The sequence below is a fragment of the Erinaceus europaeus genome, chromosome 6 (assembly GCF_950295315.1).
Source record: "Erinaceus europaeus chromosome 6, mEriEur2.1, whole genome shotgun sequence".
Taxonomy (NCBI): domain Eukaryota; kingdom Metazoa; phylum Chordata; class Mammalia; order Eulipotyphla; family Erinaceidae; genus Erinaceus; species Erinaceus europaeus.
The window spans coordinates 1,062,146-1,089,395 of record NC_080167.1 but is presented as its reverse complement, the minus strand read 5'-3'; the positions used below and the strand labels follow the sequence as shown (position 1 = coordinate 1,089,395).

Genomic DNA, 27,250 nt, shown 5'->3' with positions numbered 1-27,250 from the left:
TAGCCCTGCTTCATGGCTCATGAAGCTTTCCCCTGCTGGTGGAGACCAGGGACTTGAACCTGGGTCCTTGCACACTGTAATGTGTGTGCTTAACAAGATGCACCTGACCCCCCCCCCCCATGATAGCTTGTTTACAAATCACCAAGTTACTACACATGTTAAACTACACTGGTTTCATTTCAGTTATTAGACTTTGTAATTAGGTAGAAGAATCACTGATTCATGTTTATGACATGTAGCATCAGACACTACGTTATAGCCAACAGAAATAACGGTTGGCACTTACTGAGCCACACCTACTGTGCCAGGCAAGCTTTTAAGCACTTTATTATTATTGTTTAAATGAATTTATTTATTTATTTATTCATGAGAGAGTAGGAGGAGAGAAAGAACCAGCCATTACTCCGGTACATGTGCTGCCAGGGACTGAACTTGGGACCTCATGGTTGAGAATCCAATGCTTTATCCACTGTGCCACCTCCTGAACCACTAAGCACTTTCATACATTAGCTTTCACACTTGATGCGACACTTGTGCAGCTCCTCTGTGACTTGTAATTGGTGCTACCGTCTCATGTGGCTACACGTAAACATGTGGACAGCAAGATAGTTGGGAATCCAGAGAGAAGAGGTTTAATGGTGGCAGTTTACCAAGAGTTTACTCCACAGATCTCCAACTCAGTTGATGACGTAAAGGGAGGATGACATTTGGACTCATAAACATGAGAACTTAGAGAACAGTGGCATTAGGCTCACCACTGTGGTGTCAGAGCCTTGGCTAGCGTCTCAAGGAGCCAGATAGAGGAGGGCCACGCTTTGTCCCCCCATGGATTCTACTCATCTGGTACAAGGGAGCCAGTCAAGACCCACTGAGTCACCTGGCCCCTCAGCCGAGTGCAGCCTTACCTTACTATGGGGGAAGGAGCTTCCTCCACTCAGCTACTAGGAAGAATGTTTGCCTTCCCACACACCATTGTGTATATGCTGGTTATTATTGTTATTAGGATAGAGAGGTAGAGTGACATTGACCCTAGCCCTGAAGCTTCCTTCTATGCACTGAGGGCCGGGCTTGAGCCTCTGTCGCGCACACAGCAAATCAGTGCGCCATCCAGGTGAACTAGTTCGCCGTCCCGGATGGTGCTCTTCTGTGCAGACACGGAGCGTGAAGAGCCAGAGACCCGAGGAGGCCTGGTGCCTCGTGTTCTCTCCTAGCACCAAGTTAACTTTGTCAGCAGGGTTCTCATTAGGGCTTGGTGGCCGCCAGATTCACCGCTCCCAGAAGACACTTTGTTTTTCTCCCATCTTTCTTTTACTTGGGGGGGGAGGGAGGGGGAACATGAAGAAGTCAACCCAGAGTCGGGGGGCTCTGGTGATAAGCAGAAAGGAGAGGTTTAGACAGTCACCTAGCAAATGCCTCCACTCTGGGGGGCCAGACCTTTCTCAGTGCTGCTGTGACATGTGGACAGTGGCTCTTGAGCACAGCTGTCCTCATGATGGTGGGAGGACATTGCGTTGCGGATGTAGAGCTGGCCCTGTGTCAGCAGCTCCTGAGTTCATGCCCCCGAGGACGGGGTAGGCCAGCTTGCTCAGCAGCTGTCTCTTGTCTGTCTCACCTGCTCCTCTGGCCCTCAGGTATTACCTGTATAGCCTGGCGTTCCAGCGCTGGAGGGCCTTTGTGCGTCAGCAGTGGGAGATGAGGAACAAACTCCTGAGAGCTGCAGACCACGGTGAGGACACCCACACACTCTCTCCTCCCCAGACCTGGTTGTGGAGGGCAGCACAGACTCGGCACGTCGCAGTCCAGCTTCTCACTGCACCTCCTGTCCCGACCCTCCCTTCTTCCTGGTTAAGGGGGATGCCTCGCACAGGACGGCACTTCCATGCCTCTCAGCTCAGCTCTCCCATTGTCTCCTCTCCTAAACACTGCCGGGCACCGCCTGTCAGTAAGCCTCCCACCCCCTCTCCCTCTGCAACTGCGATCTGGTGCATGAATGACCTCATCACTCTGCCCCCCCCTTTCATTCAGGCAGAGACAGAGAGGGAGAGACGCCTCTTCTGTGAAGTAACGAAGCTCTGTGCCTCCTCCCATCTTCAGCAATCAGCTCACCTCGCTTCTCACTCCTACTCTCTGCGTGTCTCTCTCTAAAGTTGAAGGCTTCAAACCAACGGGTCTCTCTGAGCAGTGCAGTCTAGTGGGTGGCCACAGGCCGTCTTGTGAAAGCTCTGGAGTTTCACAGCTTTGCCAGCAGGGGGTGCTTGAAGACTGGTTACGTGTAGATAGTCTTTTTTTTTTTTTTTTTTTTTTTACCAGAGCACTGCTCAGCTCTGGCTTATGGTGGTATGGGGGATTGAACCTGGGACTTTGGAACCTCAGGCATGAGAGTCTCTTTGCAGAACCACTATGCTATATACCCCCGCCACCCCCCCCTTTTTTTTTTCCTTACCAGAGCCCTGCACAGCTCTGGCATATGGTGATGTGATTTGAGCCTGGGACTTTGGAGCCTCAGGCATGAGTCTCTTCGCAGAACCTTTATGCTATGTACTCTGCCTAGATATTCTAAAGTGGGATGACTGAGGAGAGCCTTTGTGCTTTTATCACTACCCAGAGGAACCCCTCTGCCCCCAACCTTAGAAAATGTCTTTGTCACCTGTAGATGCAAAGCGAAAGACACGCCAGGCCTGGAAGTCCTGGTTGATCTACGTGGTTTTTCGAAGGACCAAACATCAGATGCAGACGTCTGCCCTGGAGCTGAGGCAGCAAAACCTTCTGTGGTGAGGAGTCAGCTGTCCTTTGGGTCGTTTTGCCGTGGCCTGAGATCACGCCTATGGGCCGCAGCTCGCGGACCTGCAGCCAGGAGAGCCGCTTATGAGCCTGTGGTCGTGACTTCAGTCTCCAGCGTCATATGTGCCAGTGATGCTCTGGCTCTCTCCCTCTCCTCTTTTCATTAATAGCTAAATAAATGTCATTTTTTATTTCTGTTTTTTTGAATATTTATTCCCTTTTGTTGTTTTATTGTTGTAGTTATTATTATTGTTGATGTCGCTATTGTTGGATAGGACAGAGAGGAGGGGAAGACAGAGGGGAGAGAGAAAGACAGACATCTGCAGACCTGCTTCACCTCCTGTGAAGTGACCCCGTTGCAGGTGGGGAGCCGGGGCTCGAACCAGGATCCTTATGCCGGTCCTTGCTCTTCACGCTTAACCCGCTGTGCTACCGCCCGGCCCGCGGGAAAAGTATATATTTTTAATTAATTAATTTATTTTTTAATATTTATTTTATTCCCTTTTGTTGCCCTTGTTGTTTTATTGTTGTAGTTATTATTGTTGTTGTTGTTGGATAGGAAAGAGAGAAATGGAGAGAGGAGGGGAAGACAGAGAGGAGGAGAGAAAGATAGACACCTGCAGACCTGCTTCACCGCCTGGGAAGCGACTCCCCTGCAGGTGGGGAGCCGGGGTTCGAACCGGGATCCTTATGCCGGTCCTTGTGCTTTGCGCCACCTGCGCTTAACCCGCTGCGCTACAGCCCGACTCCCGGGAAAAGTATTTTTAAAGGCTTCTTTTATTTGTTGCGTGAGAGAGGGTTCACCATGATATCAGAAGGAGAGAGAAGACTGAGTGCCGCTCTGGTGTATGTCAGGTAGAGATGTCCCCCTGTGGGCCCTGCCCTGTCCCACTGGCTTCTCAGCGTCTGCCACACTTGTTCTTGGACAGGCTGTGCTGGAGTGAGTGGAGGCAGCGGCTGCGACAGGTCCGCCTGAGTCACGCCCTTGATGCCACAGCTGTGACCCACAGCGCCCTGCGCCTCCAGCAGAAGGTAGGCCTAGTGTACAAGCCCCAGCGCCTTAGAGGCTGGGCCTGCGCTCTGGGGAGGAAGCTGGCTTCTCTCTGCTGGGTCCTCCTTGTTGCTTCCTGGGGGGGAGGTGGGGGCAGAAGGCTGACTTCTTAGCAGGTGGGCGCTGCTTCTAGGAGAGCGTGTGGCCTGGTCACCAGTGGGCATCTTGTTTTTGCCAGAGCACTGCTCAGCTCTGGCTTGGGGTGCTGGGAGTTGAACCTGGGGCCTCAGTCTCAGCATGAAAGTCTGTTGTGGAGACCACTGTGTCCACGCCGCAGACGTCACTCCTCCCGCTGGGGGGGGCTCAGTCTCAGCATGAAAGTCTGTTGTGGAGACCACTGTGTTCACGCCTCAGAAGTCACCCCTCCCGCTGGACTTTGCCTCCTCAGTGCACGTGCCTGGAAATTCTGCTGCGCTATTTCTGCCTCCTCTGTGAACTGCATATCCTTCTCTGCGCTATTTCTCCCTCCTCTGTGAACTGCACATCCTTCTCTGCGCTATTTCTGCCTCCTCTGTGAACTGCACATCCTTCTCTGCGCTATTTCTGCCTCCTCTGTGAACTGCACATCCTTCTCTGCGCTATTTCTGCCTCCTCTGTGAACTGCACATCCTTCTCTGCGCTATTTCTGCCTCCTCTGTGAACTGCACATCCTTCTCTGCGCTATTTCTGCCTCCTCTGTGAACTGCACATCCTTCTCTGCGCTATTTCTCCCTCCTCTGTGAACTGCACATCCTTCTCTGCGCTATTTCTGCCTCCTCTGTGAACTGCACATCCTTCTCTGCGCTATTTCTGCCTCCTCTGTGAACTGCACATCCTTCTCTGCGCTATTTCTCCCTCCTCTGTGAACTGCACATCCTTCTCTGCGCTATTTCTGCCTCCTCTGTGAACTGCACATCCTTCTCTGCGCTATTTCTCCCTCCTCTGTGAACTGCACATCCTTCTCTGCGCTATTTCTCCCTCCTCTGTGAACTGCACATCCTTCTCTGCGCTATTTCTCCCTCCCCTGTGAACTGCACATCCTTCTCTGCGCTATTTCTGCCTCCCCTGTGAACTGCACATCCTTCTCTGCGCTATTTCTGCCTCCCCTGTGAACTGCACATCCTTCTCTGCGCTATTTCTGCCTCCCCTGTGAACTGCACATCCTTCTCTGCGCTATTTCTGCCTCCCCTGTGAACTGCACATCCTTCTCTGCGCTATTTCTGCCTCCCCTGTGAACTGCACATCCTTCTCTGCGCTATTTCTGCCTCCTCTGTGAACTGCACATCCTTCTCTGCGCTATTTCTGCCTCCCCTGTGAACTGCACATCCTTCTCTGCGCTATTTCTGCCTCCTCTGTGAACTGCACATCCTTCTCTGCGCTATTTCTGCCTCCTCTGTGAACTGCACATCCTTCTCTGTGCTATTTCTGCCTCCTCTGTGAACTGCACATCCTTCTCTGTGCTATTTCTGCCTCCTCTGTGAACTGCATATCCTTCTCTGCGCTATTTCTCCCTCCTTTGTGAACTGCACATCCTTCTCTGCGCTATTTCTGCCTCCTCTGTGAACTGCACATCCTTCTCTGCGCTATTTCTGCCTCCCCTGTGAACTGCACATCCTTCTCTGCGCTATTTCTGCCTCCCCTGTGAACTGCACATCCTTCTCTGTGCTATTTCTGCCTCCTCTGTGAACTGCATATCCTTCTCTGTTTGCCACGTGTCTTTTTGCTTTCATGTATGGCATCTCTCATTTATTTCAAAGTCATTTGTTATTTGATAGGACAGAGAAACTGGGGCCAGGTGGTGGCACACCAGCTTAAGTGTGTCAGCACTCCCCGCACAGTGAGCGGCAGAGCCCCACACAGCCCGGTCTCAGTCAGAGCGGCTGTGACCCGTGTCAGCACTCCCCGCACAGTGAGCGGCAGAGCCCCACACAGCCCGGTCTCAGTCAGAGCGGCTGTGGCCCGTGTCAGCACTCCCCGCACAGTGAGCGGCAGAGCCCCACACAGCCCGGTCTCAGAGTGGCTGTGACCCGTGTCAGCACTCCCAGGCACAGTGAGCAGCAGAGCCCCGCACAACCCGGTTTCACCTCAGCAGCAGGCCACCGTGCTGTGCTCAAGGCCACAAAGCTGGCAGGGTGTGCAGGGCGCGCAGACCAGAGCACTCTGGCTGCAGAACTAGCATGTTTCTTATCTGCTGGGCAGAATCATAATTAAACCCTGAGTTCTGGCTCAGACAGCCCCCAGGATGAGAAAGCCTAAAGCCAATCCAAGAACAAACAGGCCCTTGGTCTCTAAGGTGGGGGGGCAGGTTAATAATTAGTGTAAAGATGACAAAGGATGGGGGGGAGATAGCACATGGTGATACAAAGAGACTCAGACCCTGAGGCTCCATGGTCCCAGGCTCAAAGCACCCCGCACCCCCTCCCCACACACACACCTTAAGCCAGAGCTGAGCAGTGCCCTGGTAAAAAAAAACAAAACAGAGATGACAGAGGATGAAATAGCTAGGAGCTTGTGCTGCGGCAGGTAACTCGTCAGCAAGCAGAAAGGACAAGTGAGAGCCTGCTTCCTGCAGTTTATGAAATTCAGGGCTGCAGCGTACTCAATGAAATCCCGGCTTCAGTCTCTGGCAGCACCCACTCAAATTAAACCTGAGCTACATTAAAGGCCAGAGCAGGCTAGGCCTGGAGATTACATACAGAGGCCACGCACCAGACCCTCATGCCCGAGCTGCATTAAAGGCCAGACCAGTGGTCCGGTGGTGGCACAGTGGTAAAGCTTGGGACTCTCAAGCATGAGGTCCCAAGTTTGATCCCTGGCAGCACATGTGCCAGAGTGATGTCTGGTTTTTTCTCTCTCCTCCTATCTTTCTCATAAATAAATAAACTCTTAAAAAAAAAAAAAAAAAGGCCAGACCAAGCCAGGCCTGCAGATAACATGCAGAGGCCACGCACCAGACCCTCCTGCCCAGCTGCATTAAAGGCCAGACCTGGCTAGGCCTGCAGATAACATGCAGAGGCCACGCACCAGACCCTCCTGCCTGGCTGCATTAAAGGCCAGACCTGGCTAGGCCTGCAGATAACATGCAGAGGCCACGCACCAGACCCTCCTGCCCGGCTGCATTAAAGGCCAGACCTGGCTAGGCCTGCAGATAACATGCAGAGGCCACGCACCAGACCCTCCTGCCCGGCTGCATTGAAGGCCAGACCTGGCTAGGCCTGCAGATAACATGCAGAGGCCACGCACCAGACCCTCCTGCCCGGCTGCATTAAAGGCCAGACCTGGCTAGGCCTGCAGATAACATGCAGAGGCCACGCACCAGACCCTCCTGCCCGAGGGGCAGAGCTGAGCAGAATCCCAGTCTCCTTCTCTAATTAAAAGAGCCTTCCTTGGTGCTGTGACACTTGCCTGTGGTCCAGGGTTTGGACCTGGGCATACTCATGGCAAGACACATGTCCTACCTGTTTTGGGTCCAGAGAAGGCCTGGCTTTCTGGCAGTGCTGCTCTTAAAGCTCCCTTCTCAGCGGCCACTTTTCTCTTGGTAGCCCTCTCCCTCCTCACCCCTCCCCCGGCCTTGACTTGACCCCACCGCCTCTCCTCTGGCCCCCAGGCTTGGTTGTGGTGGCGGGAGCAGCTGCTTCAGGCCCGGAGGGAGAGACAGAAGGAGACCTGCGCAGCAGAGCACCACCAGCGCCAGCAGAAGCGGCGGTCGCTCTCTGCCTGGCGGGCATACCTGCAGGGCCGCAGACTGAGGCGACGTCAGCGGGGTGAGCAGCAGGCTGGGAGGCCACACCCACACCTGTCCCTCCACGCGTGTCAGGAGCAAGGGCTCTTCTTATGTAGCTAAAAACTCGGGCTCAACCTGCAGTCCCCACCTGTAGGGAGAAGCTTCACTAGCAGTGGAGCAAAGCCACAAGGTCTGTTAGAAAAGGATAGTTTCGGGGCTCCAGTGGCGCAGTCCGTTAGCACGCGGTACTTATACAGAAAAGGATAGTTTCAGGGGCTGGGCAGTGGTGCACTGGGTTAAGCGCACATGGCACGGAGCACAAGGACCGGCGGAAGGATCCCGGTCCTTGGGATCCTTCCGCCGCCGGCTCCCCACCTGCAGAGGAGTCGCTTCACAAGTGGTGAAGCAGGTCTGCAGGTGTCTGTCTTTCTGTCCCCGTCTCTGTCTTCCCCTCCTCTCTCCATTTCTCTCTGTCCTGTCCAACAACAATCACAGCAATGACAACAGTGATAAACAAGGGCAACAAAAGGGGAAAAATTGGCCTCCAGGAGCAGTGGATTCTTAGCGCAGGCACCGAGCCCAGCAAAATAAATAAATAAAAAGAGATCATATCTTTAAAAGAAAGTAAAGGGTAGTTTTTGTTTAGGCACTGAACCCCTGTGATAAACATGGGGGGGTGGGGAATGCTGGGCAGTGGTGCACCTAGTGAACTGCTCACTTCTCCACGCACAAGGACCTGAGTTCAAGCCCCAGCCCCCAGCTCACAGGGCAAGCTTCACAAGCAGTGAAATCGTACAGGCTCTCATTGGCCTTATCTCCCTACCCCACCCCACCCCAACCTACCCCAATTTCTGTCTGTCTCTACCAAAAAAGAAAAAGGGCGGCCAGGAGCAAGGATTTGTCCATAGGCACTGAGCCCTAGCATAATACTGGTGGCAATTTCAGAAGCTGATAAGAGAACGAACAAGTCAGGACACTCCCTCAGTGCGGGGAGGAGACCTAGGATCTCGGCCACCGCTTCACTTCCTGCCATGTTTCCTGCTCCTGGCCCCATGCATACAGCCTGGATTTTGTGTGTGTACTCGCAAGTACTCGTAAGCACCATTTTTCACCAGTTTTCCATGTATTTTTAGGTTTATTTATTATTTGATAGAGACAGAGAAAGTGGAGGAGGGATAGAGAGGGGAAGAGAGAGACACCTGCAGCCCTGCTTTACCACTTCTGAAGCTTCCCCCCTGCAGGTGGGGACCAAGGGCTTGAACTCAGGTCCTGGCAAACTGTAGTGTGTGTACTTAATCAAGTGCACCACCACCTGGCCCTCAGTTGTCCATATTTAAAATTTTTTTAATTTATTGCCTCCAGGGTTATCACTGGGGCTTGGTGTCTGGCTTATGAATCCACTGCTCCTTGAGTCCATCCCCCCCCCCCACTGTTGCTGCTGTTGTTGGGAAGGACAGAGAGAAATTGAGAGAGAGCTGGGGACTCAAACCGGGATCCTTGTGCAGGTCCTTGCACTTTTCACTATGTGTGCTTAACCTGGTGCACCACTGCCTGGCCCTCAGTTTTTCATATTTTATTGTTACTATTATTATTTTTTGCCTCCAGGGTTATTGCTGGGGCCCAGTGCCTACACTACAAATCCTCTGCTCCTGGAGGCCATTTTTCCTATTTTGTTGCCCTTGTTTTTGTTGTTATTGTTGTCATTGCTATTGTTGGATAGGACAGAGAAATCGAAAGAGTAGGGGAAGAGAGACAAAGACAGACACCTGCAGACCTGCTTCACTTGTCAGGTGACCCCCCCACCCCGCAGGTGGGGAGCCGGGGACTCGAACGGGGATCGTTAAGCGGATCCTTGTGCTTCATGCCATGTGCGTTTAACCCGCTGCACGACTGCCCAGCTCCCAATTTTCCATATTTTGTATGATAACTTACCTTAACCCACTTAACCCTCAATCACTGAATGTTTTTTTTTGCCACAAGCGTTATCACTGGGGCTCTGCCTGTGTGCTTCCACTGCTGCTGGTGGCTGTTTCCCACTTCTCTTTGTGAGAGGGAGGGCTGGGGAGACAGCATAATGGTTATGCAGCAGAATTTCATCCCTTAGGCTCCGAGGTCTCAGGCTCAATCCATAGCACCACCACTAGCCAGAGCCGAGCAGTGTTCTTTTCTCTTTTCTTTCTGTATCTGTCATTAAATAAAATATTTAAAGAAAAAGATAGACCTGTGAGATCGACAGAGACGCATCTGCAGCTCTGCTTCACTGCTCACGAAGCTTCCGCCAACTCCACAGGTGGGACCGGGACCAGGGCTTGAGCACAGGTGTTCACACATGGCGGTGTGTGCTCTACAGAAGTCCCTCCCCCCCGCCTCCCTAGTCCTGTTCTTTGGGTCAGCTTCTCAGTTGCGGTGCAGGAGAGAGAGTACATGGGCCGTGAATGTGCGTGTCCTGGTCCTGGAATTCAGGCGCAGGGTGTCACACCCTGAGCCCCTCCCAGCCCAGTGTCACTTCCTGTTGGACCACTTAGACAGAGTGCTGCCTGCACGCGGTCATGTTCTTCTCCTTCCGTCTTGGTGTGCTCCCTGGTGGTGCCAAGGCTAGAACCCAGGGCTCCATAGACACCCTGCCCTGCTCCCTGCCAGCACTTCTGTACCAGGCTTCTGGCCGTGCCAGTCTGGTGTTCTGCCCATCAAGCTGTCTCCCCATCTGCCGCTTTTTCTCTTGCAGAGTTGGCGGAGCAAGTTCACCGCATCACTGTGCTTCAGACACACTTGTGCAGCTGGCGCCGGGCCTGGGCGTGGAGGGAGAGCCTGCGGGCCCAGCTGGCGCGGGTGGAGCAGCTGGGCCAGAGGGTGGCACTGCGGCGGGTCTTCACGCACTGGAAGCATTGTATCCGCTCCTGCCCGGCTCTGCCGCCTCCTGCTTTCCACTTTGGGGCCCAGGTGCAGGTCTCAGCCCCCAGCCCAGCTGCTTTGGTTCGACTCTTGAACGAGAGCTGGGGAGGAGAGAGAATATGGGGCCGCCTCCTCACCCCACCCTCGGAGTTTTGCTGCTGTTTGTTTTTTAAGAGATCAACTCTTTATTTATTTATTGGATAGAGACAGCTAGGAGTTGAGAGGAAGGGAGAGACAGAAGGAGCGAGGCAGAGACGCCTGCAGCCCTGCTTCACCACTCATGAAGCTTCCCCCACAGGTGGGGACGGGGGCTTGAACCTGGGTCCTTGAGCACTGTGATGTGTGCGCTTAACCAGGTGCGCCACCGCCTGGCCCCTTGTTTTGTTTTTATCAAAGCACTGCTCAGCTCTGGCTGGTGGTGTGTGCGTGTGTGTGCGCGCGCATGTGTGTGGTGGGATTGAACCTGAGAGCTCGGAGCCTCAGGCTGGAGAGTCTTTTCACAAGACTACTGTGCTCTCTCCCCCCACCTATTTATGTATTTATTTAATGAGGGAGAGAGACAGACAGACACCTACCTTCCAGAGCCTTGCTCAGCTCTGGCTAATGGTGCTGTGGGGCCCCACCCTTCCCCAAAGGTCATATTTTTTACATATGTGAAAGACAATTACTGTTTTTTAAAGTTTTATTATTTTATTTTTTAAGTGAGAGACCAGAACATCACTCTGGCACACGAGATGCTGGAAATCAGACTCAGGACCTCATGCCCGCCAGTCCACTGCACCCGTGCCCAGTCTGCAAAGGCAGAGGACCTCATGAGACAGAGAGAGGCAGAGAGCACAGAGCGCTGCCCAGCACGCGTGGTGCCAGGGAGTAGACTGGGAGCCACAGGCATGCGCGGCTGCCACTTTAGACCAGACTGTCATTTCCCCAGCCTCTTTATTATTATTATTTTTAATCTCTAGGAAGTTGGTAGCTGCAGTACACATCCACTGCTTCTGGTGGCCATCTCTTTTTTTTTTCTCTTTGCCTCCAGGGTCATTGCTGGGGCTTGGTGTGTGCACTAGGAATCTACTGCCCCTGGAGGCCATTTTTTCCACATTTTGTTGCTGCGCTAGTTGTTATTGTTATAGCTATGGTGTCTGTCTTTCTCTCCCCCTCTCTGTCTTCCCCTCCTCTCTCCATTTCTCTCTGTCCTATCCAACAACGACGACATCAATAACTACAACAATAAAACAACAAGGGCAACAAAAGGGAATAAATAAATATTTTTAAAAAACAAAGGGAGAGAAAGACAGCTGCAGACCTGTTTCACCACTTGTGAAGTGGCTCCCCTGCAGGTGGGGAGCCGGGGGCTGGAACCAGGATCTTTATGCCGGTCCTTGCACTTTGTGCCACCTGCACTTAACCTGCTGCGCTACCGCCCGACTTCCCCTTCCTATGGCTTTTTTTTTGTTCCATTTTATTTGAGGAAGAGAAGCAGCTCACAGCTCCCCTGCCCCCAGAGCTCCCCTAGTGCATGAGAAGGGGAAATGTTTGTTGAACTTGGTTGCTGTTGACCTCATCATATGGGCCAGAGGGGGGAGCATGCAAGGCCAGCTGTTGGCTAGGCAGTGTGGCCTTCCTCGAGCCTCCTGGGCCGGCGGGGGACTGGTGGGGTGAGCGTGCAGGGCGGAGCCTTAACTCCCACAGACGTGCTGCTGTGCGCAGAGCAGGCTGCCCGGGCACAGGCGGCGGACGACCACCACAGACACCGCTCCCTGGTAAGCTGTCAGCCCGCGGCACCCTGCAGGGGTCAGGGGAGCCCCTCTGTGGCCCGTCTCCCAGCTGTCATGGATCAGGGTGGGTTGGTGTGGGAGGGTCGGGGTCTTGTGTCCAGAGAGGAGCGCAGACGTGACCTGCCCCTGGTGTCTCATGGACTGGGAGCCTAACCTGTGAGTCCTCCAGGCTGAGGTGGAGGGAGGCCCGAGGGGGGTGCTCTGCTCCCCTCAGACACTTTGAGGAGAAAACCTCCTCACTTGGGTCATGCTGGGTGATGGGCTTTGGCCTGGGGGTGGCAGTGGTCAGGCCTGCCCTTCCTGCCCCCCAAGGCCCTGCTTCCCGGAGCCCTGCAATCTGCATTCTGATTATGAAAGGGGAGGCTGACCCTGTGGGAGTGTCCCCCCAGTCTAGGGCTCACCCTGGCAGGGGCGCTTGCCGGTGTGGGGAGTAGGTGGCAGGACATCAGGGAGCCCCAGTGCCGCCCGTGGCTGGGGCGGTGTGGGCGGCCCCTTCTGGGTTGGCACTGCCTGCCTTTGCTGGTCCTGTTGTTGCAGCTGCGGTGGATTGTGACTGCCCGACTGCCCCCTGCTTCCTCCTTTCCCAGCGCTGGGGCTTCCACGCCCTGAAGGACCACGTGGCCCACGCTCGGCGCCAACGCGTCTGGAGGAACCTCGCTCACCGCCAGCACGAGGTCTCGGTGAGGCCAGCTCTCCTGGGGCCTGGTGCTTTTATCAAGTCAGCATTGGCTTACCCTATTGGAAGGCTTGAGGATCATGTCGTGTGCGTGTGTGCGCGCTCGCGTGTGTGTGTGTGTGTGTGTGTGCGCGCCTGTGCCTGTGTGTGTGCGTGTGCCTGTATTTGTGCCTGTGGGTGTGTGTCCTTGTGTGCGCCTGTGCCTGTGTGTGTGCCTGTGGGTGTGTGTGCGTGTGTGCACCTGTGCGTTTGCCTGTGTGTGTGTGTGCCTGTGCGTGTGCCTGTGTGTGCGCCTGTGTGCGTGTGCCTGTGCGTGTGCCTGTGCGTGTGCCTGTATGTGTGCCTGTGCATGTGCCTGTGCATGTGCCTATGCGTGTGTGTGTCTGTGTGCCTGTGTGTGTGCCTGTGCGTGTACCTGTATTTGTGCCTGTGGGTGTGTGTGCGTGTGTGCGCCTGTGCCTGTGTGTGTGCGTGCGTGCACCTGTGCCTGTGTGTGTGCCTGTGTGTGTGTGTGTGCATGTGCCTGTGCGTGTGTGTGCGCCTGTGCGTGTGCCTGTGTGTGTGTGTGCCTGTGCGTGTGCCTGTGCGTGTGCCTGTATGTGTGCCTGTGGGTGTGTGTGCCTGTGCGTGTGTGCGCCTGTGCCTGTGTGTGTGTGTGTGTGTGCCTGTGCGTGTGCCTGTATCTGTGCCTGTGCCTGTGGGTGTGTGTGTGTGTGCGCGCCTGTGTGTGTGTGTGCCTGTGTGTGCCTGTGTGTGTGTGCCTGTGCGTGTGCCTGTATGTGTGCCTGTGGGTGTGTGTGCGCGCCTGTGTGTGTGCCTGTGAGTGTGCGTGCACATGCTGTCACACCAAAGCCTGCTGCTGCTCCCCGTTGCCTAGACAACCACCATAGTTTATACAAAGCCTAAGAGTCAGTTTGGTTACTTGTTCACTTTTGGATGTTTGTTTTAATTTTTTTTTCCCCTACCAGAGCCCTGCTCAGCTCCGGCTTATGATGGTGCGAGGGTATTGAATCTGGGACTTTTAGAAACTCAAGCCTGAGAGTGTCTTTGTATACTGTGCTCTTCCCTTGCCCTATTTTAAATATTTTATTAATTTGTTTTTTATATTTTATTTATTTATTAATTAGAAAGGAGGAGGGGGCCAGGTGTTGGTGCACCTGGTTAAGCGCACACATTACAATGCACAAGGGCCCAGGTTTAAGCCCCTGGTCCCGATCTGCAGGGGGATGGCTTCACGAGTGGTGAAGCAAGGCTGCAGATGTATGTCTGTTTCTCTCCCTCTCTACCTCCTCCATTCCTCTCAATTTCTGTCTGTCTCTAATAATAAATTAATAAAAATATTTTTAAAAAGAAAGATAGGAGAGAGAGAAGGAACCAGTCATCAGTCTGGTACATGTGCTGCCAGGGATTGAACTCAGGACCTCATGCTTGAGAGTACAATGCTTTATCCACTGCGCCACCTCCCAAACCACTTACTAATTTGTTTTAATGAGAGACCAGAGCCCTCCTCAGCTCTAGTTTATGGTGGCACAGGTGATTGAACCTGAAACCTTTGGTGCCTTAGGGATGACAGTTGTTTTTTTTTTCCTCCAGGGTTATTGCTGGGCTTGGTGCCTGCACCATGAATCCACTGCTCCTGGAGGCCATTTTTTCCCCCTTTTGTTGCCCTTCTTGTTGTAGCCTCGTTGTGGTTATTATTATTACCATTGTTGATGTTGTTCGTTGTTGGATAGGACAGAGAGAAATGGAGAGAGGAGGGGAAGACAGAGAGGGGGAAAGAAAGACAGAGACACCTGCAGACCGGCTTCACCACCTGTGAAGCGACTCCCTTGCAGGTGGGGAGCCGGGGGCTCGAACCGGGATCCTTACGCCGGTCCTTGTGCTTTGCGCCACATGCTCTTAACCCGCTGCGCCACTGCCCAACCCCCCTTTTTTTTTTTTAATTTTACTTATTGCTTAAGAGAGTCCCACAGTAGACACACAGAAATAAACCACAGCACTTTTCTGACACCTGCGGTTCTGGGGATCAGCTGGGAGCTTCAAGGCTTCAAGCCTGAAAGTGCAAAAGTCTCCCAGTGCCGCTATTTCCCAGCCACCTCAGAGGCAGTCTATCCAGTTACCTGTAGATGCACATTTCTGTTATGTCTGCATTTGGCTGCTGTGATGGAGCAGCTGTGAACACGGGTGCAGGAGACCCTTCAAATTGGTGACTGTGTCCTTTGGACACTGGCCGGGATTGGTATGTTCCAGGATAAGAAGGGATTGCCACTTTGACTTTTTTTTTTAATTATCTTTATTTATTGGATAGAGACAGCCAGAAATTGAGAGGGAAGGGGGAGGTAGAGAGGGAGAGAGAGACCTGCAGCCCTGCCTCACCACTCGGAAAGCTTTCCCTACACGTGGTGTTCGGGGGCTTGAACTGGGGCCCTTGCACATTGTAACGTGCGCTCAGCCAGGTGCGCCACCACCGGCCCCTGCCACTTTTACTTTTCTAAGGCTTCCCAGAGGGGCTGCACCAGTTTGCATTTCTACTAACACCATGCTCACTCTAAGCTTTGTGCTCAGACATTTGTCCACATCTTTGCACTGTGAAAATGTGGGCCGGTTTCCTTTAGTGACACTCCCTGGAGAAACACTTGCCCAGTGCCATTCGTTCCTTGTTTGCTAAGGACAGTGAGTAGAGGTCAGGGACCGCACACAGCCCTGACCCAGGGACCACTGTCGGCCTGGCCTTGCAACAGCCTTTGCTTGTGTTTGCACTGGGGGCCTGTTTCCTTCAGTGATTGACTTGAGGGTGACAAAAGTCCATCTTCCCAGTGTGTTGTGTCTCTTGAGTGCAAGAGGATGCTTTTCTGTTTAATTATGAAACTATTTTTTAAAAAAATATTTTATTTATTTATTTATTTATGAGAAGGATAGGAGAGAGAGAAAGAACCAGACATCACTCTGGTACATGTGCTGCCAGGGATTGAACTCAGGACCTCATGCCTGAGAGACCAATGTTTTATCCACTGTGCCACCTCCTGGACCACCACAATTATGAAACTATTTTTTTAAATATTTATTTATTTCCTTTTGTTGCCCTTGTAGTTATTGTTGTTGTTATTGACGTCATTGTTGTTGGATAGGACAGAGAGAAAGGGAGAGAGGCAGGGAAGACAGAGAGGGGGAGAGAAAGACAGACACCTGCAGACCTGCTTCACTGCTTGTGAATCGATTTCCCTGCAGGTGGGGAGCGGGGCTTGAACCAGGATCCTTATGCCGGTCCTTGTGCTTGGTACCACGTGCGCTTAACCTGCTGCACTACCGCCGGACTCCCTCTAATTATGAAACTATTAACATACAGAAAAGTCTGTGCTGTGGTCCAGGCGGTGGCGCAGTGGATAAAGTGTTGGACTCTCAAGTATGAAGTCCTGAGTTCAATCCCTGGCAGCACATGTACCAGAGTGATGTCTGGTTCTTTCTCTCTCTCCTCCTATCTATCTCACTAATAAGTAAAATCTTTTTTTTTTTTTAAAGTCTGTGCTGTAAAGAATAGTTATTAAGAAACAGTGTATACTCACCACCAGGGCTCAAGAGCTGTTAATAGGATTTTATTTAGAAAACAGCTTATTGGGGCTGGGTGGTGACGCACCTGGTTGAGTGCACATATTACAACACACAATGACTCAGGTTCGAGCCCCTGGTCCCCACCTGCAGGGGGAAGACTTTGCGAGTGGTGAAGCAGTGCTGCAGGTGCCTCTCTGTCTCTCTCCTCTCTCTCACTCCCCCGTTCAATTTCTGACTGTTTCTATCCAACAAATAAAGATAATTAAAGAAAAAAGAAAACAGCTTATTACCGCTCTGGCAAGGTGGTACCTGAGATCAGACTCAGGGCTTCACATACACTGGCCCCTGCCAGCTCTGTTTCCTCTACTCTTTATTTTCGTAAGAGAATGCTATCAGGACCGGGGACCTCGTGCTTCAGGCCCTGTGCTCCACCACTGAGTGACGTCCTGGTCACTGCTTGATTTTCTGATTGATTTCTGCTTATTTATTGTTGTCATTAGCAGGGTTTCACTACTCCAGAGTGACTTTTTCCCCTTCAGGTGAAGAGAGTCAAAGAGACAGTTTCCTTCAAGGCATTGGGGCCGGGTGGGACCTGGGTTGCGCACTAGCTGTTTTATTAGCTCCTCCCTGCTTTAATGAACCATTTCAAAGAAGGCAAACGTGCCCTGTTGCAATGGACATGTATACTGCCCCAAACAGCTTGCTGACGTCGCCGTGACATAACGGCCCTAAGCAGATGAGCAGGACGTCCTGTCCTTAATACTTGTTTCCATGGCGTCGCTAGGGTGACTTTAGAACTGCTTGTTTCAGACCGCTATTCAAGTCGGCAGCTGACTATAGTTTACCCTAGGGGATCGGGTGGTAGCACAGCAGGTTAAGCTCACATGGCACGAAGTGCAAGGACTGGTGTGGGGATCCTGGTTCGAGCCCCCGGCTTTCCACCTGCAGGGGAGTCGATTCACAGGCGGTGAAGCAGGTCTGCAGGTCTGTCTGTCTTTCTCTCCCCCCTCTGTCTTCCCTTCCTCTCTCCATTTCTCTCTGTCCTATCCAACAACGAACGACATCAGCAATAACAATAATAACCACAACAAGGCTACAACAACAAGGGCAACAAAAGGGGGATCAATGGCTTCCAGGAGCAGTGGATTGATTCATGGTGCAGGCACCAAGCCCAGCAATAACCCTGGAGGAAAAAAAAAGTCTCCCCTCACATACTTTTATAGATTTATTTGAGGGGGGGACATAGTGCACAGGACTCAGGTTCAAGCCCCTGGTTTCCACCTGCCGTGGGGAAGCTTCACAAGTGATGAAGCAGTGCTGCAGTTGTCTCTCTGTCTCTCATTCTTTCTCCCCCATCCCTGTCGTTTCTCTGTCTCTATCCAATAATAAATAAATAAAGATAATATAGAAAAACGAGGTGCAAGGGGGCTGGGCTGTAGTGCAGTGCGTTAAATGTACATGGTGCAAAGCACAAGGACCCCAGTTTGAGCCCCTGGGTCCCCACCTGCAGGGGAGTCGCCTCACAGGCAGTGAAGCAGGTCTGCAGGTGTCTGTCTTTCTCTCCCCTTCTCTGTCTGCCCCTTCTCTCTCCATTTCTCTCTGTCCTATCCAACAACGAACGACATCAGCAATAACAATAATAACCACAACAAGGCTACAACAACAAGGGCAACAAAAGGGGGATCAATGGCTTCCAGGAGCAGTGGATTCATGGTGCAGGCACCAACACAGACTTGATTACTACCTTGCTCTGACATGGCTCTCCCAGGCGTGCCGTGTACCACTGCTGGCCTCTCCTAATTGTTGTCTAGAAGGTTTATTGGGGGTTGGGGTGGTGGGCGGCAGACTTGTTTGAGTGTACACGTCGCCACGTGTGAGGATCCAGGTTCAAGTCCCTGCTCTCCACCTGCAGGGAGAAACTTGATGAGTGGTGAAGCAGTTACCGTCCTTGCCACCCCTCCCCTCAATTTAATTAAAAAAAAATGGGTGGAGGGGAGGAGAAATAATCAGTAGCCATGTTGGATTTGTTGTGCAGGCACTGAGTCTCAGCGACAGCCCTGGTGACAATTAAAAAAAAAAAAAGATTAATGAGAGAAAGAGACCACTGCAGAGCAGCACTCTGGCAATGCAGTCCTGGGGACTGAGCTCTGGACTGCTGTGCTAAGTCCAGCACTTGACCCACTGCTCCACAACTCCTGAATGTGAAGAATTTTAAAAGATATTTAATTTGTTAATGAGAAAGACAGGAGGAGAAACAACTTGACATCATTCTGGTACATGTGCTGCCAGGGATTGAACTCAGGACCTCAAGCTTGAGAGTTCAGTGCTTTATCCAGTGTGCCACAACTGGACCACAAGGTGGCTTTGTTTTTTAATTTTTATCTTTTTTTATTTGTTGGATAGAGACAGCCAGAAATCGAGAGGGAAGGGGGAGGTAGAGAGACATCGCAGCCCTGCTTCACCACTCGCAAAGCTTTCCCTCTGCAGGTGGGGACCAGGGATCTGAACCTGGGTCCTTGTGCACTGTGACATGTGCACTCAACCAGGTGCGCCACCACCCGGCCCCACCAAGATTTTTATTTAAATTTTTAAAAATATTATTATTTGGGAGTCGGGCTGTAAAACAACAAGGGCAAAAGGAATAAATAAACAAAATAAAAAATATTTTTAAAAAACATTAATACATTAACTACAACAATAAAACAAGGGCACAAAAGGGAATAAATAAATAATAATATATATTTTTTTAAATATTTTATTTTTATTTATTTATTCCCTTTTGTTGCCCTTGTTGTTTTATTGTTGTAGTTATTATTGTTGTTGTTGTTGTTGGATAGGACAGAGAGAAATGGAGAGAGGAGGGGAAGACAGAGAGGAGGAGAGAAAGATAGACACCTGCAGACCTGCTTCACCGCCTGTGAAGCGACTCCCCTGCAGGTGGGGAGCCGGGGTTCGAACTGGGATCCTTATGCCGCTCCTTGTGCTTTGCGCCACCTGCGCTTAACCTGCTGCGCTACAGCCCGACTCCCAATGTTGTTGTTTTGGATAGGACAGAGAGATGGAGAGAGGAGGGGAAGACGGGGAGAGAAAGACAGACACCTGCAGACCTGCTTCACCGCCTGTGAAGCGACTCTCCTGCAGGTGGGGAGCCGGGGCCTCGAACCGGGATCCTTACGCCGGTCCTTGAGCTTTGCGCCACGTGTGCGCTTAACCCGCTGTGCTACCGCCCGACTCCCAACGAGATGGTTTTTTAAAAGTTATTTTTGGCTGAGTATATAGTTCAGTGGTCCTGGTACAGAACTAAAACGAAATATGGCATCATCTTTGAGGAAACCTGATTAGGAATATTCCGCTCTGGCTACATTGGGCTTGGCCAGTGCTGCTTCAGGTAGCGCAGCTGGATTCCTGCTCAGAGGGACTTGCCATCTCGTGCCTGGTGGTTTGGAGTGTGCGTCCCTCCTCTCGCTGTGATAAACCTCTTCTCCCTGCTTTGTTTCAGGTGCTGCGTCGCTTCTGGAGCCTCTGGCAGTTCCGGGCAGAGCAGCGGGAGGAGAGAGGGCAGCTGCCCTCGCTGTGTGCTGCCTGGGAGCATTACAGGTAGGGACCTGGGCTGTGGTGGACTCCACCCCAGGGAGCCTGTGCTTGCTGGCATCCGGGGGCTCACTTCCCAGAATTCATGTGAGAAACAGGGTGGCTCCCAGCTTGTCCTGCAGGGCAGGACACACGGAGGGCTCTCGGCTCACTCAGTAAATAAACGAGAGCCGCACATGCAGGAGGAACGTCCGTGCTCAGAACAGAAATGGAAGGAAAGAAATGGTCTCCCTTTGCCACTCTACCCGGCTTGCCTCTTGAGAAGGGAGCCTCCCCCGTCCGGTCTGGGGTGGGTGCTGCTGAGCACTGAGCATCCCAGTCCTTTGCGGCCTCGCTTTGGCCCTTTTCAGAATCACGTAGGTGACTGTTGGCAGAGTGGGTGAGGCAGCGTGTGTAGGCTGGCAGGCCCCAGGGCTTGGCATCACCTGCGTCTGCTCGGAGAGCTGCGCCTGGTTGTCTTAGCGGGTGTAGCTGTAGGAGCAGTGTTGGGGCTGGGGAGCTCAGTGCACACAGAGCATCACAGCTTGTAGCTGTAGGAGCAGTGTTGGGGCTGGGGAGCTCAGTGCACACAGAGCATCACAGCTTGTAGCTGTAGGAGCAGTGTTGGGGCTGGGGAGCTCAGTGCACACAGAGCATCACAGCTTGTAGCTGTAGGAGCAGTGTTGGGGCTGGGGAGCTCAGTGCACACAGAGCATCACAGCTTGTAGCTGTAGGAGCAGTGTTGGGGCTGGGGAGCTCAGTGCACACAGAGCATCACAGCTTGTAGCTGTAGGAGCAGTGTTGGGGCTGGGGAGCTCAGTGCACACAGAGCATCACAGCTTGTAGTTGACCGTCAGGCTCTCAATCTTTTCTCTGCCATGTGTGGGTAGCCCGGGGGGACCTTTAGCCCCCGTTGTGCCGGTGCCCGCCGTGCCCACCTCAGGCACAGCTGTACACCTGGCCTGTGCTTCCTTTCAGGGTGGCCTTGCAGCGCAGGACCACCAGGCTGTGGCTCCAGTACGCCCAGCGGAGGCGGTGCAGACAGGTATGGGCGCCGGCATCCTCCAGGGCCCTCTCTGCTCCGAAGCTGACTCCCTTACTCCCTTTGCACTGGGAAGTGGTCTCCAGGCAGCTGCGGGGGGGGGGGGGGGGGCTTCTCTGACCTGGGAGGGGCTGCGTGGCTTCCCAGCCTCTAGTGACGCCTCTCAACGTCTGGGGCCCCTGTGTACATCTCTGCCAAATTTGTGTTGTTTTCTGAGAGAGAGTGGGGGAGACCACAGCGCTGCTCAGCTCAGGGCTGGACCTGCTGCCTCCCGCAGCCCTGTGCTCTGGCCTGGAGTGTCCCCAGCCTGCTCCTCCATTCCTTTCCTGCTTGAGATGTGCTTCTTTCACACAGAGAGGACCGGAGCAGCGCTCTGGTACATTCAGCAATGGGGAGAGAACCAGGAGCCTCGTGCATGCAAGTCCTGTGCTCCACCAGCTTGGTCTGTCTGTGGGGCCAGGCCATGTGCGAACCGCATGCTGTCAGGCAGACTGACAGGGTTCCGGGAAGAGGCTCGGCTGGGTACAGCGTCCGCAGTCCGTGTGTGAGATATAGAGATACACAGAGACCAGAGCACTTTTCAGCTCTGGCTTGTGGTGGTGGGAATTGAACCTGAGAGCTTAGACCCAGGCAGGAAAGTCTTTTTGCAGAACTATTATGTTATTCCCTAGCCCTCTTAGTAATTTTTAAAAGTATTTAATCATTAGAGGGGAGAAAGAGAACCAGAGATTGCTCTGGCGCATGTGATGGGGTGGACGGAACTTAGGACGTTCATGCTTGGGAGCCCAGTGCTCCATCAACTGTGCCGCCTTCCGGAGACCACAGTGTTACTCTGAAAGACATTTGATGCGGCCAGGTGGTGGCGCACTTGGTTATACACACGTTACAATGTGCAAGGACCCAGGTTCGAGCCCCCAGTTCCCACCTGCGGGGGGGGGGGGAGCCTCATGAGTGGTGAGGAAGGCTGCAGTTGTCTCTGTCTCTCCATATCTCCTCAGTTTTTGTCTCTGTGCAAAACTAAAATTGCCAAAGATGAAAGTAATCAATTTAGTCTTTTTTCTCAATATTGGGTAGGAAGCAGCTTTCTCTCAAGAGTGTGAGAATGGGGTTGTTCAGACAGCTCAGTGCATAGGGCTCTGCCTTGCAACGCAGGCAGCCCAGGCTCGAGCCCAGTGTCACACAGGAGTCATGACACTGAGGGGAAACCCAGCGCTGTGGTGTCTCTCTCTGAGTGAAATGCAGCCTGAGGGCCTACATGAGGCCCCACTCTGCAAGAAGTAGAGGCATGTGTGAGTCTTTTTCCTTTTTAAAGATTTTATTTAGTTATTAATAGAAAGGAAGGGGGACACCTGACAGCACTGTGCTGCTGGGGATTGAACTCAGGACCTCATGCTTCAGAGTCCAGTGTTTTATCCACTGCACCACCTCCCAGACCGCGTGAGTCTCTCTGTTGTGATCTAGGTGCTGCGGGCCAGAGCAGATGGGCACTTCCAGCAGAGGGTCCTGCCCGCAGCCTTCGCGGCCTGGAGAGCGCTGTGGAAGAGGCGGCTGCAGGAGCGCGTCCTCGGCGCCAAGGCGGCCGGGTTCCTCAGGTATGCAGTGGGGGGGGGGGTGTTGGGCATTCGCGGCTGTGCCGGGCTCTTCCTGGCAGGGGCTTGCACTGCGGGCACTGTAACGCTGCCTGCTAGTCCCTGGGCCTGGCCTCGCCTTGGCCTGAAGAGCCGTGCTCCTGCTCTTACTGCTTGTTCTCAAGGCTCGGAACCAGACTCCGACAGACGCAGAACAACAGGCAGCTCTGCGGCTGCCTGGCACATGGCTGCACGGGCCTTCCTCCTGTGCCCGCTACTGGGACCCACAGGGCAGTGTGGGTCACCAGCCCGTGCTGGGCATGTCCTGAGTGGTCCTGGGTGACACAGGCCTTCCACGCTGGGCATCACTCTGGGCCCTGGGGTACGCAGGCCCTGTCTACCCCGCGCAGGGCGCTGCGTGTCAGGGCTCCCTGCAGGTGTGCTTCACACCGTGCCCCCCGGCTTCCAGGGAGACGCTGGAGAAGCGGGTGTTTGCCTGTTGGTGTCGGAAGGTGTCTCAGCGCCAGGAGCGCCGCCTCGCGGACAGGATAGTGAGTGAGCACCCGGGGAGCTGCCCGGCCACACGGGGCGTCCTGCCCGAGCTGGGTGCCCGGCGGAGGGTGTCCCTGCCCCCTCCTGGCGGCCACTTGGCCTGGCCCGCAGCCCCCGCTCCCCGCCAGGCCGTGCTCCACAGGGAGCAGCAGCTGCTCCACTCGTCCTGGTCGGTCTGGCGTCGGCGGACAGTGACCCGTGTGCAGGAGTGGCGCTGCCTTGCTCTGGCCTGTGCCCGACACCGGCGTAGGCGGCTGGAGGTGGTGTTTGGCGCCTGGAGGCTGCGGGCGGGTGCCCTGCGCACGGAGTGAGTCCTGGGCCCTCGGGAGCCCTGTGCCAACAGGTCTGTGAAGACCTTGGTGTCCGCCCCAGACCCTGACGGCACTGACTCTACTCCCACAGGAGGATGGGCAGCCAGCTGGCAGCGGAGCACCACACCCAGAAGCTTCTGAGCTGGGCCTGGGGCAGGTGGAGGGAGGTGAGGGCCTGGGGCAGGTGGAGGGAGGTGAGGGCCTGGGGCAGGGGAGGAGGTGAGGGCCTGGGGCAGGTGGAGGAGGTGAGGGCCTGGGGCAGGTGGAGGAGGTGAGGGTCTGGGGCAGGTGGAGGAGGTGAGGGTCTGGGGCAGGGGAGGAGGTGAAGGCCTGGGGCAGGTGGAGGAGGTGAGGGCCTGGGGCAGGTGGAGGAGGTGAGGGCCTGGGGTAGGTGGAGGAGGTGAGGGCCTGGGGTAGGTGGAGGAGGTGAGGGTCTGGGGCAGGTGTAGGAGGTGAGGGCCTGGGGCAGGTGGAGGAGGTGAGGGTCTGGGGCAGGTGGAGGAGGTGAGGGTCTGGGGCAGGTGGAGGAGGTGAGGGTCTGGGGCAGGTGGAGGAGGTGAGGGTCTGGGGCAGGGGAGGAGGTGAGGGTCTGGGGCAGGTGGAGGAGGTGAGGGTCTGGGGCAGGGGAGGAGGTGAGGGCCTGGGGCAGGTGGAGGAGGTGAGGGCCTGGGGTAGGTGGAGGAGGTGAGGGCCTGGGGCAGGGGAGGAGGTGAGGCTGCAGCCCCTCCTCCCATAGTCCCTCCCCCGCTGCTGCAGCTCCCAGCCCTCTGAGGGGCGCCCTGCTCTGGGTCCCACCTGGACCTGGGCCCCTGCACACCTGCAGAGTTGACTTGTGGGGCTCTGTTGGCCGTGCGCCCAGGCCCGGCCCGGGCTCGGTGCTGACAGCTCAGTCCGAGCGAGGGTCTCAGGCCGTGTCCCCCCCAGAGCCTGGGCGCGCGGGCTTCGGAGCGGCTGCAGCTGAGGCGGGCCTGCGGGCACCACCGGCACACCGTGCTTCAGAGGGCACTGCGGGCCTGGCAGGTAGGAGCTCTGGCCCCACTGGGCCTCCTCTCCCCACCCCACGCGCACAGCCCGGCGCGGCCTCGCGGAAGCCCGGAACCTGCCCCTCCTCCCGCAGGTCCACCTGAGCGGGGTGCGGCTCGTCCTCCAGCAGGTGGCGCTCAGGGAGAGCCGGTACCACCGGCAGCTGCTGCGGTAAGTGCCCTCCGGGTCGGGCCAGGCCTCCCTAGGGCTCTGCGTTCCCTCCTCTGCCCTCCTGTGTCCCCTACATCTCCTCTGAGGGCGCCCCTGCCCCAGCATGGCCTGGGGCCACCCCACGCGTGGTCTCCGCGTCCTGCCTGATGCAGCCGCACCGAGCCCACTCCAGGCGGGCGCTACACCGTGACCACCCTCCTGCAGGGCCGTGCTCCTTCGCTGGAGAGGGAACAGCCGGGCCCAAGCGGAGGCGGCTGACAGGATGCGGTGGGCTGGCGCGCGCTACGAGCGGTCCCTGTGCTCCCAGGTGGGTGCGGCTGGGGCAGGCGGAGCAGGGGGCAGGCGGAGCAGGGGCCGCCTGTCCTTGGCGCGTGTCCCCGCTCTGGGCGGTTGGGGAAGCACCGTGTGCCCGCCGTGTGTTCTCAGGTGGACCGTGACTCCGCTTGTCCCACAGGGCCCCGGGCTGGCACTGCTGCCTGTGAACTGGGCCGTGTCTCCTGGGCCGCCCTCCCGGTGTCTCTGTGCCCTGACCGCCCACTCCTTGCCGCAGGTGCTGACGCGTTGGCGGGAGGTGGTGTGCGTGCGGGTGTTCCGCCGCCAGCAGGAGCAGGCTGCCGTCAGGGAGGCCCAGAAAGTGCTGGACAGGGGTGAGTGCTGGTGACAGGGACAGGGCTGCAAGCGGGCGGGGTCACCTGCGTGTCCTGATACCACTGTGTGCCGGTCCACGGGTGGGGCCAAGCCACCCGCCTGAGCCACACAGGGACAGCTCAGTCACCGATGACAGGGAAGGCAGGTGGAGGCGAAGGGACGTGGTGGGCACCCAGCCTGTCCTTGGCTGTTCCTTGGCCCTGCACCTGAGCTGAGCCTGCTGATGCCACAGGGGCTCTGTGCCCAGGTACCTGCCTTGAGTCCCAGCTCTCTGCCTGGAGAGGCTTGAAGCTTTGCCATTCCGTGGCTGGCACCGAGAGGACTCACGGTGGGCCAGGTGCCTGGCCGGGCAGCCCCTATTAGGGTGCGGGGTGCCGGGCAGAGCCTGGCAGCTCTGGGTCACCGTGTCCTTAGGGAGGATACACAGGGCTTAGGGAGGGCGTGACCTCAGGCCACGCTGGGACTGTTCTAGTCTATGGCACGGGGGTCACGGCATGGGGCACGGGCAGCCTGTCACCTCCTCAGGCTTAGCTGGGGCCGTGAGGGTGTGCCCAGAGCAGTCCTGCCCAGCCAGGCCTGCTTCTCTCCCCGAGAGGCTGAGGCTGAGTGTACCGTGGCTCACGACTCCCGTGGCTGTGGCGTGGCCTGCCGTCTGCAACCCGGGTCACCCTGGGTGCTCTGGTCACCCCGCCCTCCCAGGGCCGCCGCTCACCGGGGGGCCAACCCCATCACCACACTGTGGGTGGTGGTCCCAGCCAGCGGGTCCCAGGACCGTGCCAGGGGCAAACGGCGTCCCTCCCCCAGGTCGCCTAGGGACTTGCTTCCGGTGCTGGCGGGCACGGGTGCAGGGGGCCGCCTGGCAGAGGGTGCAGCTGGAGCGGGCGGTGCGCCACGACTGCCGGAGGCTGCTGCTGTGGGCCCTGGGCGCCTGGAGGGCTTACCACCTGTGGGGCGCCAGGAAGAAGGTAGTGCTCCGGGTCTGGTGGGGCCAACCCTGGCGGGAGGGTCTCAGCTCTAACGCTGGTGCTGACACCTGGGTTGGTGGGGGGCACGGCAGGGTCACCGAGACCCTCGAGTGGGGTGGGGGCTGGTGTGGGTCTGAGCACTGTGCCCCCCCACCCCCCAGCTCCTACAGAGGCTGGGCACCCAGCTGCAGGCCCGGACCCTCGGCCGCTCCTGCTTCCATCGGTGGAGACAGCAGGTGGGTGCAGCCCCCGCGCCCTAACTAACCCTAGGGTGGGGGACGCTGACTGTGCCCGCCTGGCCGTGAGCTCAGGCTGCCGGTGGGGCCCCCTCAAGCCGCGTGTCTGGCCCACAGCTGCTGAGCAGGCGGACGGAGCAGCAGGCCACGGCGCGGGCCCTGTGGTTCTGGGCCTTCTCGCTTCAGGCCAAGGTAGCAGGTCTGTCCCTATGCGGGGGGCCGGTCCGGAGGGCGGCGGGGGCCCTCACGCTCCTCCGCACAGGCGTGGGCGGCATGGCTGGCCTTCGTGGCGGAGGGGCGGCACGAGAAGGCGCGGATGGAGAGGGCGGCGCAGGCCCACCGACGCGGGCTGCTGCGGGAGGGCACCGTGCGGCTGCTGCGCTTCTCAGCCTCCGTCAGGGCTTCCCGGCAGCAGGCGCAGGCCCGGCAGCAGGTGCAGGTGCGTGTGGGCCAGGGGTGTGCGGGCCAGGGGCGGCGCGGCCAAGCGGGAGGGGCCGGCTGACGGTCGCTCTTGCAGGCAGCCCACAGCCTCCAGCGTGTGGTCCTGCGCTGTGCCCTCCACTGGAAGCAGAAGGCGCTTGGTGGAGGCAGGGGGCCCCTCCAGAGCAGTGCGTCCCGGGCCCCCCCACAGGGCATCGCCAGCACCCTGGAGCCCCGGCCAGTGGGGACCCGTGGGCCCCTCAGCACTCCGGGCAGCCTGGGCCTGGCCTCGGGGGACCCTTTGTTCCCGGTAATGT

The 27,250-nt window shown here is 55.9% G+C and overlaps 1 protein-coding gene across 7 annotated transcripts in view; it reads left to right on the top strand.

Annotated features, from left to right (window-relative positions):
- Positions 1-27,250, top strand: part of SFI1 (SFI1 centrin binding protein) — a 47,402-nt gene that overhangs the window by 18,816 nt on the left and 1,336 nt on the right. For 3 of the 7 annotated variants that reach the window (XM_060192762.1, XM_060192760.1, XM_060192761.1), the window contains exons 6-27: positions 1,632-1,726; positions 2,654-2,771; positions 3,711-3,813; positions 7,419-7,575; positions 10,261-10,422; positions 12,117-12,187; positions 12,790-12,882; positions 19,927-20,024; positions 20,976-21,042; positions 22,501-22,631; positions 23,077-23,158; positions 23,288-23,466; positions 23,562-23,637; positions 24,395-24,490; positions 24,588-24,664; positions 24,869-24,971; positions 25,215-25,311; positions 26,117-26,277; positions 26,439-26,513; positions 26,631-26,705; positions 26,776-26,952; positions 27,031-27,248. In XM_060192762.1, coding sequence (XP_060048745.1) covers positions 1,632-1,726; positions 2,654-2,771; positions 3,711-3,813; positions 7,419-7,575; positions 10,261-10,422; positions 12,117-12,187; positions 12,790-12,882; positions 19,927-20,024; positions 20,976-21,042; positions 22,501-22,631; positions 23,077-23,158; positions 23,288-23,466; positions 23,562-23,637; positions 24,395-24,490; positions 24,588-24,664; positions 24,869-24,971; positions 25,215-25,311; positions 26,117-26,277; positions 26,439-26,513; positions 26,631-26,705; positions 26,776-26,952; positions 27,031-27,248 — 2,511 coding nt within the window. Of the gene's footprint in view, positions 1-1,631; positions 1,727-2,653; positions 2,772-3,710; positions 3,814-7,418; positions 7,576-10,260; positions 10,423-12,116; positions 12,188-12,789; positions 12,883-19,926; positions 20,025-20,975; positions 21,043-22,500; positions 22,632-23,076; positions 23,159-23,287; positions 23,467-23,561; positions 23,638-24,394; positions 24,491-24,561; positions 24,665-24,868; positions 24,972-25,214; positions 25,312-26,116; positions 26,278-26,438; positions 26,514-26,630; positions 26,706-26,775; positions 26,953-27,030; positions 27,249-27,250 lie in introns of all 7 variants that reach the window. The other 4 variants (XM_060192767.1, XM_060192766.1, XM_060192765.1 and 1 more) reach the window with 3 other exon arrangements.